This window comes from Neolamprologus multifasciatus, chromosome 11, assembly GCF_963576455.1.
Source record: "Neolamprologus multifasciatus chromosome 11, fNeoMul1.2, whole genome shotgun sequence".
NCBI classification, from domain to species: Eukaryota; Metazoa; Chordata; class Actinopteri; order Cichliformes; family Cichlidae; genus Neolamprologus; species Neolamprologus multifasciatus.
The window spans coordinates 10,625,091-10,638,806 of NC_140449.1; the positions used below are offsets into that span (position 1 = coordinate 10,625,091).

Sequence of the window (13,716 nt, forward strand, 5' to 3'; positions counted from 1 at the left end):
GAAATGAAGTGAGCCATGATGAGACTGATATTGACATGCTTACTAGAGCAAAGAAGAGCTGTGAAAAGTATTTAATAAGCACCTTGAGACAACTGCTGTGTATGTGAGTGTGCAGGTGTGTATGTGATAGATTAGAACTGCTATCTGAAGACTTAAAAGATAAAAGTACAAGTGGGTAGATTTTCTGTAGGTTAAAGGACACTATCATACAGCTGTCAAGGCATGTCTAAATTGATCAAGTGTATGTTGTACCTGATCCAGTATATCAGCGAACTGCCAAAGTTTGCTGAGCTCTACAAGATTTAGCCAGGTCATGTCAAGGATCCATTTAGCTGCTTTCTGGGGGCAAGCCTTCAGATCCAAGGATGCACCTCCTGAATAATATGAACATGAACAATTACAGATATAGACACCTGCAAGTATAAACTGGGGGATCCAATGTAAAAAATTCAATTTTAAACTCCCAAAATACATAACAAATGTAAACATGTAAACCCAATCTTCAAAAACACAGAAAAAGTCATCAGAATTGTAATTTGTTGTTTATCAGGCCGGAGCTGACAGATGGTGAAGCTGCGTGCATGCACCAGACTGTGGCTGTTCTGGTTCTGCCAGTTGCCATTGCCGGGTTTTATCCCCACAGTGAGGAGCACTCCATATCATATTCAGTGAACTGCTACAGTGTCAATATGTTCAAATTGTGCATAGTTTCTGTCATGAGGTTTAAAACAAGTCTACTCCTTGAAATAAACAATACATATGGTTAAAGAAAAGAATAGCAAACAGCAGAAACAGATGGCAATTTTAACAAACTTTCAGGCTGTTTTGATGTGAATGATAGCTTTACAGAAACCCTTGTATTTTCATTTTTATTTCGAAATGGTGTTTTAAAATAAATATTAAGAAAAAGTAAGGAAAAACAGTTTTTGTCCAGATGAATATGTTTCAGAAAATCTGTCTGTTCATTCTAACAAGCCGTAAGAAATATCATAATCATGTTTACAACCATGTGATCGATCAAACGGGAAGTAGAGTGTTGTTAGCTAAATGATCTATTCGTTAGTTGTAGAATCACCCATCTAAATCAGAGAAGCACACATAGTGCCTTACAGAATTAGCAATTAACCTGTATCACCGTTTCCAAAAATCTCAGTTTCTCCACAGACGTCAAGTTGCCACAGCACACTGATAACACATGTAGTTTCACACAATCGAAGTGCGCATCATTTTTACAGTTTTTATGTAATCTCTGTTTTTTTTTTTTGTTTTTTGTTTTTTTGGGGGGGGGGGGGGGGGGGTAGCTTTATTGACAGATACGGTGAAAGAACAACAGGAAAGCGGAGGGAGAGACAGACAGGGCACCCGAACCCGGGCAGGCCGCCCCCAGCCACAAGGCACATGGCCGCATTGGCTCACAAACACTTTAACTACAGGAGCCGCTCAACCAAACCCATTTTATGAAGCTCCTGGGGCACACTTTTGTGCTGATGTTAATGCCAGAGGAAGTTTGGGACTCTTTGGTTCTGGACAATTTGTGAGTCAGCACAGCACTGGCAGCCTTCATGCACTATGTGTCTCAGTACTCAGTGATCCCGCCCTGTAACTTTACATGGTCTAACACTTTGTAGTTTAGCTGGTGGTGGAAGATCTAGGAGTGAAGAAATTTCCCAAACTGACTTGTTGCAACGGTGGCATGTTGTTAAATTCTTAGTACTAAGAATCTTTGTCAATACAAGCCATGTTTTTTCATAGCTCAGAGCAGATGTGTTGAAACTCACAATTTTGGGTCTTCGCATTTTTATCTTTTATTTGTTTTCCTGCGTTACAGAATAGATTTCATTTGGCGTATTTTAGTAGATCATAGAAATATTGTTGCATTGTTTGATGTTATTTCATGTAACAAATATTCTATTCTTTATATTTGTAATATGTAGTTAAATACCTAATAAATAAAGAATACTTATGCACATCTAAATGCCAGTAATCAACATGAGTTATGACCCCACTGAAACGTTCCAAATATTCAAACTAACCCATGGTTGTATGTGCTCACAGAAACAACAATTTACCCGTACAAACAAAACCTTCAGTGTTTGCATCTGCCTCTTACCTTTGATGAGTGTGAGGAACTCCTCATGTTTGACCTTGTTGCTCTGCATGTCTATCTTCAGGGTCATCAGCAAAGTGAAAAGAAACTTGTGGTCCTCATACAGGCCCCGTGCTGCGTACTTATAAACTTCAAAGGTCATGAACTCTATGATGTTGGCGATCCGTTTACTTGTGATAGGGCTTTTAGAAGATCTTTTCAGGGAAATAAATAACATTCTAAATAACATAGCAACTTGAAGATTCTGTTGCTATGACATAAAATTATACATGCCAATAGTAAGAGTGAGAACTTCTCTAAAATCAAATATAAACTACTAGTAATGATTGCACAACTTCATGAAGTAATAACTTGTAGGTTTTTACATTAGAAGGGTGTGGTGGTTTAAATGCACAATAGTTCCTTGATTTGAAGTTTGCAAAGACTTTCCAATATACATATAAACACACAACAAATGACTATGGGCAAACCAATTCATTAAAGGAAGCAGAAAATGGTAAATGTCAGCGTATCCTGACCTGGCCAGAGAAAGGTCAAAAAGTCCCAGGAACTGTCTAAGAGATGTCTGATACATGACATTCACCATACTCATCTCTGTAATCAGGAAGTACAGGATGCTGCCCCTGGTGGCCACTGGAATCACACAGGGAAACACAAAAGAACAAACTCCAACAAAACAAGCAATATCGTTCATGAGGACATTTTTAAACAGGTTTTTGAAAGAATGTTCTGTTAACTGGAGCCTATATTTTTTAAATTAAAACCAATATGTCTCACATTTTGTGTGAGTATAAAGCTCAAGGGCTCATTGTCACTGCTTCATCTGAATTAAAAGCAGAACATTTGTGTAACTGAAGGCTGGCTGACACTTTGCAGGCTTACTTAGAAAAACACACAAAAAAAGATTAAATCATTTACACTTACCTGGCCGGTACTCCTCTCTGGCTGCGTTGATCTGGATCTCAGTCTCTGCGGCAATCTGTAACTTCTGAGTGACTTCTTCAGCCGTACACTTCGTGTTGCTAAGGACTAGAATCAGACTCTCGTCATCAACCAAGGAACCCTAAAAAACACACACACAAATGTTTTTTTAAAAACGATTATTTTTCATAATTTATCTCTTATAAAGCAAAAGAGAAAAAGAAAAAGAAGGCTGCAAACTATTTCTAGTTTTAATTAAAAAATGAGAATGCACAAAACTTGGCCCCAACCTTACCCATGCAAATGAATAAAACATTTTCTCACTGGTGACAATGTAGTTAACCATTTCTAATAAGAACATTTCTGACACATTGCGGTTTCTTGCCTGTGTGCTCGTCAGTCGGTAGAGAAGACTGTCTTCTAGTTCCTTCATCTTTCTCTTGTTAGATGTCACATCTTCCAAGAGGTCTGTCCTCTCCTTCTCCAATTCCTGGTGTCATAAAAGCAAAGAAAACACAACCACATGAGCAGATATAGCTGCAGGATGGTGCTAGAGAAAGCCTGTCATTAAAATCAAAGGTCTTTGATTCTGCATTGCTCTGATGAGTTGATTCTGTCTGTGGCTTTAGACTCTTCTCTGGTGCCTGTCTATCATGGTGGCCTCTGGTAGCTGTCTATATTATTCTTACTAATATCTGCAGCCACGTGAAGGTCAAGAAGCTGAGATATTGGCAAAAAAAATTAATAAATACCTTATCTAAATGAATAGATGAGCAGAATCCATGTGAAGAATAAAAACGCCCCTAGAGGAGAGATAGCCTCAGGGTGATGATAAGACCTGTAAAGCTATGTTGTCGCCCTTTTCTCCGTAGTCCTAAGTAAGCCCCAGCAAATGACTCCAGCTTACCTCTTCTAAGTGTCCAAAAGTGTTATTTCTGCACTGGGGAAAGCAGGTCTTATCAAAATTTACACCACAGCCTTGCCTGCTGGGAGCATAAATTTGACCAGCATGTTAAATCCCTTTTAGAGTACGAGAGACAGTAATTTGAAATTTTGTTCTGCGAGTGCGAGAGATTAAACTAAAACAAGATTTGTCTTGTTATCCAAGTCAAATTTAATGGTGGCTCATAAGTAGGCCGACTATCCACATCACATTAAACTGACTGCCTTTAAGCGGGTATAAAAAAAAAACACTCACCAGTTACCACTTCTAAGTGGCAGGTGTGTTTTAAATCAATTATATTGCTATTTTGATTGTAGATTACAAGCATATTTTCCTAAGAACTGCTTTGTTGGACACTATCACAGCAGGTTTTTATCGATGATAAATGCTCTTTACATATAATATAATATAATATAATATAATATATATGTATAATATGAATACACAAATATTTATGAAAAGGAGGACTGAGAGGACAGAATTAGTATTCATACCCTTTCTATTACTGCATATGAATGATTTCAATAGCTTACAAAGACAGATGTAAGTCATACTGGGGCTGAAAGCTGTGTGTAGAATTGAAGTGTGACTGAAAGTAAAAAGAAACGATTCAACAGTGATGTTGGGTTTGTGAAAACTGCACAAACTGCAAAGACAAGAGGCAGGGCTTACAGCTGAGGTAGTAGTTTTAGCTCTTATTTGATTAAATCCAAATTTAGTACACAGATACAGTAACAAGCCTCTTCCCATCTGGAATAAATCTTTCATTTCATGACCAGCTATCAGCAGAGGGAAAATTGCTTTTCTGTAACAGGACCAGCCTTTTCAGAGTGACAATCAATGAGTCCTGCATTTGGTGCATTTATAATTCACTAATCTATTCCCCAGTGAGACTGACGTCACTTGTCTGTGTCTTTGTGCGTATGCTTGGTACTGATACACGTGAGCACTATTTCTGGGTTACTTTTATTCCCCACTCACACTGTGTTTGACCAAAGCAGGGCGATTGCAATTGTTTGTATTCAAATGACGCTCTAATGTCACAGTACAACTCCTGCTAAAGAGAGAAAATGAGATTGAGAAAGATGTAGAGAGTCTGCATTTAAATGTTGTTCAAGATTTATTTCAGGTTCTACAAGGATGCACATAAGCAGTATTAATGCAGGGGTACAGTCTAATAGTACATTATGCTAACCTAATTTAAATATGTTCCTTAATTATGTATCGTCTGGCTTTAGTGGCTACCATTTTTGACTATTTGTATACCTGCTTTTCAGTGAGGATGACTCTGCCCAGCAGCTGGTCCTCCAGTCCTCTCATGGTGACAGTGAAGTCAATGATGGAGGTGCGAGCACTTATTTCAGGAGTGTAAGCCGGGTTAGGCAGCTTGGTGGTCATATACAACCTGAAGCCCTTCATCACATCCACTTCTTTGTCACCAAGCTTCACCTGCAAGAGGGTGTATGTGTGTTGTTGTTTAGAATATTAACTCTTACAAATAACATAATAAAGAGCTCAGAGTTGGAATTACTGGTTGGAGTTTTCCATTGGACATTAATCTGGGTGTATTTGGATGCTAAAAGTTCATATTTTTAGCATCCAAAAGTGCAGAATTAATTTAGAGTGTTCTCATTTGTGTTTTCAGGAAATTGGAATTGTTCAAATCTTTATTAGCAACACAGAAAAGACATTTGCGCACAATATAAATGTTTTTTTTTCTCCAAAAGTGCAAACCATTTTTTCCATTAAAAACATGTGAATGTCCTGTTGTACCCAGAGTCTACTTCCAAAGCTTAATTTGGGGTCGTCATTTAGGCTAATGAAACCAAAACCACTCAAACTGTGACCTGCAATTTTCCCAACTACAATTATCTTCAACATTACATAAAACTGAAGCTGCAATAGAGTCAAAATCGGTGCATTTCACATCTCAGGAACAGGAAGCACTCTGCAAAATTGAAAACCTCTGCTGCAATTTCAGCCTTCATCCTGTAAAATCATTTGATTTTTTTATTTTTGTTTTTTACTAACATGCCCCCAAACACCCACAACTCACGCAACAGCATCAGGTAGCTCCGTTTGTTTATTTCGCCCCCCGAAAAAATAATATTCACTCAAATCAACCCACACATCCCATCTGGCTCAATGCTCCACAGCCTGAACTCCTTTGCATTAGAATGTGAGCTAATACAGGATACCGAATGCACTTTGTGTACTGTATTTAATTTGATGTTACTTTAACAACTGTTTGAGTTTAATTTATTTGATGAATTTAACTTGTTTGGCATCAACAAAAATGATGGAAATAAAAAAGAAAAGGAAGTTTCATTATGCAACAGAAGTCTGTTAAAGTATCGACACTTGCCCTTGTTCTAAGTGGTGACATATTGAATGTTTGTTTCCCTGAGTATGTCTTACAATTTTATTGTATTTTTTGTTAATGTAGCTTTCAAAACTGTCCGAATACCCAAAGCAGAGTCAAGAGAACCAACACTGCCTTTTTGACAAGATCTAATGATGCCGACCTTCTATAAAAACCAGCAAAATAAAGGAAGAAATAGTACAGTGTACACTACACAGTGTAAACCATTTTCCCAGACTTACCAAGTACATTTTAATCTGTCTCAAAATAATTAATATGATCTAGGAAATGTGGTCTGGCTGCCGATGATACTCATACTTTAAACTCTCTTCCAGCCGACACTACCTGTGCAGTGTCAGCGAGAGAGCTTGTTTTTCTCTGTCTGAGCTTATCAAGCCCTATCAGTCCAGGTGTGACAGATGGCGTGCCAAGGAGAAGCTGGCAAAGTCCCATCATACTGACCACTAGTCTTTGAACATGCCTGCCCATTTTATACCCTTCTAACTAAAAGTAAAATCTAACACATGGATCTAAGTAGGGTTATTTGGTTCTGTGTTGTTACCTTGTAAGTGGAGCCAGTTTTGATGAAGTTTTTCTCAAGTATGTTGTCAAGCGCAGGGTCCAACTCCTCCCCCACATCCTCAATCAAAAGGGGTCGACCAAGAGACAAACTGTCCTCTAGGTGGTTCTTGAAGTACTTGTGATTCAGTGAGGTGATCTGAGATCAGACAAGAAAACACATTTTTAAATGGTAAATGTCTGATTTCAATGTGCAGTTTGGATGACCACCACCACAGAGCCTGATATTGTCCTGAGGATATGAAATAAATGGGCTAAATGTGAGAAGATTTTACAAAACAGACAAAAATATTGATTTTACTGTACAATACAATAACCTTCCTATGTGACCTCAGCAGCAATAATATTTGTCTCCAACAGGAGTAGGAGACACATGTGTGGTTTCCTCACTTTTCCTTCAAAGCTACAAAGGTCAGCCTCTATGTGCGGATTCTGACTATTCAAGCTAACAAAGAATTGCTTTTCAAGTGAGCCATTTTTAGAAAAAAATAAATAAACTTTTTCTAATGATGTGACCTGAAGAAAGGGTTGAAACCTACCGCTGGAGGAAATGTGTCTCCAGGATGCTCATAATGGGATTTCAGAATGCATTCACTCGGCTTAGAGATTGCCCCTAACAGGGTCAGCGACTTTTGCTTAGCTTATTATGTCTGCAGAATTGGTGATATTTTTTTTGTGGGGTTTTTGACATTGTGCTCTGTATACTGGACAGCAGGAAGGACCAAGGGCAGAAAAGAATTTAGGACCACAGTTACTAACAAGCAATGACGATCCACAAGGCCAGTAACATTGTGAGGATGGAGCTGCACTCTCTAAACGTGGTGTCAGAGAGAAGGATGTTTTCCAAGATAAGGACAATGCTGGACAATACCTCCCACCCCGTCACAGGAGCACGTTCAGTGAGAGACTGAGATTACCCAAATGCACCACTGAATGACACAGGAAATAATTCCTGCCGGTGGCTCTCTCTCTGTAAAATTCATGAATCTAAACCACCAGTACACACTGCAGTAGTTGCACACCCTTATGATCTGCACATCCTATACAGGAATATAAGGGCACTGCAATTTCAGCTTTGTCTATATTCAGTGTTGTCTAATATATTGGGATATTTATAATTGGAGCTATTTTCGTTTATTAGAGCTGTTTTGTTCTATTTTTAAATTAGTATTATATTGTATTATTTCATTGGTACTTTAACTTGGTAAACTTGGTACTTTAACTGTTCTTACTTGGAACTGTGAACACACAATTTCCTCTAGGATTCTGATTCTGATATTAGAGGCCACTAAAAATCAAAATGGGCACAGGACATTTGGACTGTGAAGAAGACGAGGTATAATGCAAAAGGCTGCATGATGGATGGATGAATGGATGCATTCATTTAACTTTTATATGCTTCAGACATTGAAACAAAATTGTAGAAGATAGTTTTGCAAACCTGTAGCTCATTCTTGGCTTCTTTGTTCTTGATCCAGATTTTTCCCTGTGTCTGTGGGTCAATAAGGAGGGGGAAGCGGGCAGCTTTGGTTACAATAATGCCATTGTGAATGGACAGGTCATCATTTGGCAAACCCTGTAAGACACAACATGAATAAATGGTGAGGGTCAATCTTGATGCTTAACAGTATCTCCACCAATAATAGATGGTCCAGCAATCAATGTTTCCTGGGATCCTCGTTTGAAAGATAAATAAAAGATATTAGCAGCTACCAGTGCTACCCATCAGCCTTTTAGTAGCACCTATGGTATCAGTTTAAAAATCCTAAATTGTCTGGTTTTCAAGTTTTCTGATTTACAAACTGGGCGTCCACACCACCCGGTAGGCGACCCAGCAGACTGACAACAACAACTCATCAGCTTTTTACTGCTGAGGGGTAAAAAAAAAATATAACTGTTAACATAAACTAACATTTACACAAACGTTAAAACAACTTAAGCTAACAAAAATGTTAGAAATTCTAGTTAGATTCCCATATATTCACAAAACTTCTTTAAAATACTAACTACTACGATTACTGCTACTACAACCAACAATAATAATAATGACGCTATCAGTTAATTTTTACTTAACCTAGTTACCTCATTTTCCGCAGGATTTTAAGGTCCACATAAAATCCTTTAATTTTCTCAAAAATCGACAGTGAGCCTTATGTATGAATTCTGGTTGTGCCGATTTTATGTGGTACACAGCACACAAAAATCTGTCAAAACATGTTTTAGTACAACTATGTTTTGGTAAGCTATGAAGCTGCACTGCTGGTGGATTGATTGTCAGAGCGTTATGGCAACCGTAGTCAAGAGCCTTGCGGAATAATCTGGGTCCAAAACTCTGTCAGGTTCAGGACAGGTCCCAAAGTCGAACAAACAGTGCGACATCACAGAGACTTAACTGTCTAAATTCTTTCACATTTAATAAAATGATCAGCGTTGCTGATTTACCAGGTGTAACAATTACGTTTAACATACAGGCATCCATGAAAACAGAATTTATAAGATTATAGTTATAGGTTAGATTAGAGTTATAGGTTAGCAGGAAGTTAGCTCGCTAGTTTCCGTCTAAACATGATATACCATGTTCTGACTGAGAGATTTCTGAAAAAAATTAAAACATACAGCTCTGCTATCGCTTCCAGCATAAATGAAGACAGAAAACTAAACAGCAGTGATGCTTGTAGGGTTACTGAAGTTGGGCTAGCTGGTATATAATGCTGTGCTACATTACATGTGGCATTAATGTGTAAAAACATCTCTAGTTGGCAAAATAGATCACTGACCTGAAGGTTCCATTCACTAACTGTGGGCGCATCAATGAGCAGTTCAGTCAGATTGAGGTTGTTACCAAACGGGATGTAACGTTGCTTCAGCTCTCGCTGCCAGTCGTTCAGCAGAAGGTTACGAAACTCCTGATTGAAAGGTCCCGAGTAAGAAAGAAAAGCTGTGGCCAGAAGAACATCACCTGGAACAGGAACAAGCGTTGTTACGTGTACATACTTATCAGTACACATCAGTGTATCAGTTACATATTAATCAGATGTGGCACTGCCTATGCACTGAAATGAGAACATGCCTAAATATTAGTGGGGTAATTTTAAAAGTGCAAGAAATTCCATGTCAAACAGTAGCATCACGACCATCCCGCTGATAAATTAAAAGCATTAGCATACAATAACGACATGACACATTAAGGTTATAACTGCAAGTATAACTGCATCATCAGACAGAGATTTTTCACTTTACTGCACATTATTCATCCACAGAACACTTCCCGTATCACACAAAGAACTTTATATTATTATGATAGATAATTGTTATTATGTTGCAGAGGCTAAATCTGTGTTTTTGAAACCTGCTGTGAAACCCACCCACGAGCCGTTTGGTTTGGACAGCAAACTCTTTGCTCTGTTCCGTCCATCTCTCCTTCTCGCCAGCGAGACCGCTGATGAGACTGGACGCTGTCTGCATCTTGTGTCTGCAGCGCTCAGCATCCTCCAGCAGCGTCTGATGGGAAAGGGGCCCGCAAACAGGTCAGTAGGTTGATGTGTCTATTTAGCCTTGTGTGTCTGTCCAAGTGTGTCTGCCTCTATCCAAGTCTTATTCCACCATCTGCACATTTGTGGATTAAACCCCTAAAAGCTCATCTCTGTTCAGAATTACATACCCACCATCTTTATCTAACTTAGTACGCATGAATCTAAGAATATTTGCCTCTACCTCTTCCCTCAGCTGCTCACCAGCGAACTGCCCCTCACTGCATGCGCAAGCCACACTTTAGGTTTTTTTGCTTGACAGAGAGGGACACAGTGCCCTTCCACACTGCTGAAGTGTGTGCTTTGTTAAGCAGGAGAGAAAAAACGAGGGATTCTTCTGTAAATCAAGAGGACTATAAAGAAGAGGTGGTGCTGTTTCAACAGGTCACAGGAGAGAAGAAGTTGTGTGATGTGTCAGGAACACAGTGACTTGGGCAAAATAAAGAAAATGCTGGGTGTTAAATCTGTGATTACAAACAAAGCACACAAATGCAGACAGATTAACGTGCCCTGGGAAGCTTGTATTGCCCCAAGCTATTGTTGTTAATGTTATCTTCACTTTATCTGTCTTCTTTTGCTTTCCAGGACTCGTTTTAAAAAATATATATTTTACCACTTTATAAAGGGGAAATATTGAAAAAGGCATGTGACCTGTGCTATGAAGCAGAATTTCATCTTATCCTAGTACTTTCAGGGCTAAACCTGAGTTTTTTGTATTATGAAGGTGGTTTACTTCTTACTGAGTTATATCACCATGGTAATTTATGCTGCAAATCTAACTTGCCTTTTAAACATAATTGAATTAAACACTTGATTACAGTCCATCAGATTCTGTTTAGATCATCAGTATCTTAATGACTGAGCTATGATATTTTTAAGCATGTCTGTTTCCCTCCCATGAGCCTAGTGTTCCCAGTCTTCATCCAAAGAGCCATCTAGATTTCCAGTTCTTTTTTTCTTTTTCTGTTTTTTTGCCTTTTATTGTTTAGTTATGGACTTCGACTGCATTCCTAATAAAGCTTGCTTTCTGTTTTACATCGAGACTTTGGTCTTCACTTGGAGCCACTCCTGTCCATCATCAACACCAAATGCCTTTGCAACAAGCCTTTCAGTCTCACTTTTAGCCCTGGAAGATGAACGGTCTCTGCATCTTAATCATGACATTATAACCTGTTCCCATCCTGGTCTCTTAATCAGGGAGTCTTGATTCACTTGCTGTTCCATTAAGATGTTCCATTTCACGTCACAAAGTGTACTGAACATGGGAAAACACAGACCAGATGCTCTCACAGACCTCCACAGAGGATTAACTGGTGTTACTCAGTCACTTCAGTAACTAAGGTTCAGTCCCTTTTTTCCTTTTAACCAGGCTGTCACAGATCTTATGGTACATTTGTCATATTGTACATACTGCAGTTTATAATAATATTATTATTACATCAGTGGCACATTGATATTCTCAAAAAACATTTTGCTTTCTTGAAGAACGTGGGAAAAAAATATCATGTAACAAATAATAAACACAGTTTATCCCCTATAGTAATTGTTGCACTTTCAAATAAAAGATAAAGGTATTAAATTCCTATATCAGGAGCAACACACAGGTTTTGTGTACTGAACTAAATTACAGTTGTGTTTTGATGAAGTTGCTGACCTGTTTCTCCATCATTGCTTTCTCATATTCCCCCTGTACCACATCAAGCTCTGCCTGCTTGGCGTCTAGCTCAGCCTGAGCTTTCTGAAGGTCTGCATTAGCTATGGTCAGACGATTCTCCTGCACGGCCAAGTTAGCCTAGAAAAGACAGAGAAAAACAATGAAAGAGTGGGGGGGGGGGGGGGGGGGGGAGCTGTGATGATGGTTTGTCTGTTTGTTTGCTTTGTTTTTTGCACATTAAAGGTTTCAGGTGAAAAACAGAGAAAAAGTCATTAAATAGTTAAATGGTTAAATGCAGCAGCCAGGGTTCAACTCTAACCCATGGCCTCTTGCTGTGTGTCGTTCCCCACTTTCCTGTCTATTACCAGTGTGCTATCTAATAGAGGCAGAAATGTCTGAAAATGATTAGTAAGATATTTTAGAAGAATGGACATAAACACTGAAAGAAAGAGTCTGAAGATAACAGAAGTAAGCAAAAAGATAGTTTGTGTATAGAGCTAGGGTTGTAGAGAAAACACTGAAGATCAAGAGCTTTGGAGAAAACTTGAGAGTGTGCTTGGTGTGGCATAAGGAAAAAACATAGCCATTTAATATTAATTGACATCTGAGGGGAACATCCCTTCTCATCTTTCTGCATGTCTGTCCATTCGACTGTATCTCTGTATCCAGCTTAAAGGCAAAACACCACTGGGCTCGAAACCAGAAAATCTGTTTTGTAGGCTGTGCTCCACAAAAGGTCAATATAAAACAACAGCGCCGAGGGATGTGTATATATGTAGCTGTGTGTGAGTGTGTTTGGAGGGGGATTAGGGAAACAAAGTGGAAAGGAGGAAAAAGAAATTGGTGGCTAGAGCAAAAAGAATAGAACGCAGTTAAGAAAAGAGAGAGGTGTTGAATGAGAACTAACAAGGGTGACAGCAACAGATGTCATCATCAGGCAACATTTCCAAAAGCATAAATGTACTCTGTAAATGCCTTTAAATAACTATGACCCATCAGACATTCACAGCAGCTTGTATTTACTTGTAGTTAACTGAGTGGGTGATTCTTCAGAAGAATTTTGCCTTTTGTCTTGGTGAAAGCACAGGTTACAGCCATGGGTCACTTCGCTCCTTCATCTGGCGTGATTAGCCCTGTCTGTTTTCTATGCTTATTAGCATGTGCGAGCCCCTGTTAATGATTGGTGCCTGCACTTGTCTCTCATCCTGCCTCCTGGCCTGCTCTGCGTTCTCTCACGAATGACTGGACAGTTGCCCCGGTGCAGTGGTTCAACTGGAATACAGCACTAATCACAGCAGCAGCTTTAAAAGGGCTGCCACTTTGCTATTCAGGACAGTGTGAACAACGCGCCATGCTGTGTTTCCTGATTGCATGAACTAAAGGTTGCTTGTTAGCTAGTTTTGTATTGTCTGTAGCTAACAAGCTTCTGCAAGAAACTCTGTGTAGTGCTTCTCATGACTCTGTAACCTCTTCCATTGACCAAGCTTGGCACACCCATCCAACTAGAGACACTCGGTTTAGAGGGTGACTAGTTAAGTAAGTTTGTCCCTTTAAAAAATGATACTTAAAGAGAGATTAGTTGAAGTAAAGTTCAGTTGCTTCTGGTTAGAAAGCGGTCAT

The 13,716-nt window shown here is 39.0% G+C and overlaps 1 protein-coding gene across 3 annotated transcripts in view; it reads right to left on the reverse strand.

Annotated features, from left to right (window-relative positions):
* dnah5 (dynein, axonemal, heavy chain 5) overlaps window positions 1–13,716 on the reverse strand; it is a 115,328-nt gene that overhangs the window by 46,225 nt on the left and 55,387 nt on the right. For all 3 annotated transcript variants that reach the window (XM_085176265.1, XM_085176264.1, XM_085176266.1), the window contains 11 exons: window positions 12,097–12,234; window positions 10,278–10,413; window positions 9,690–9,871; window positions 8,354–8,488; window positions 6,896–7,051; window positions 5,238–5,420; window positions 3,414–3,518; window positions 3,032–3,170; window positions 2,626–2,740; window positions 2,111–2,301; window positions 253–374 (listed from right to left, as the gene is read on the reverse strand). In XM_085176265.1, the coding sequence (XP_085032391.1) occupies window positions 253–374; window positions 2,111–2,301; window positions 2,626–2,740; window positions 3,032–3,170; window positions 3,414–3,518; window positions 5,238–5,420; window positions 6,896–7,051; window positions 8,354–8,488; window positions 9,690–9,871; window positions 10,278–10,413; window positions 12,097–12,234 (1,602 nt within the window). The remainder of the gene's footprint in view (window positions 1–252; window positions 375–2,110; window positions 2,302–2,625; window positions 2,741–3,031; window positions 3,171–3,413; window positions 3,519–5,237; window positions 5,421–6,895; window positions 7,052–8,353; window positions 8,489–9,689; window positions 9,872–10,277; window positions 10,414–12,096; window positions 12,235–13,716) is intronic.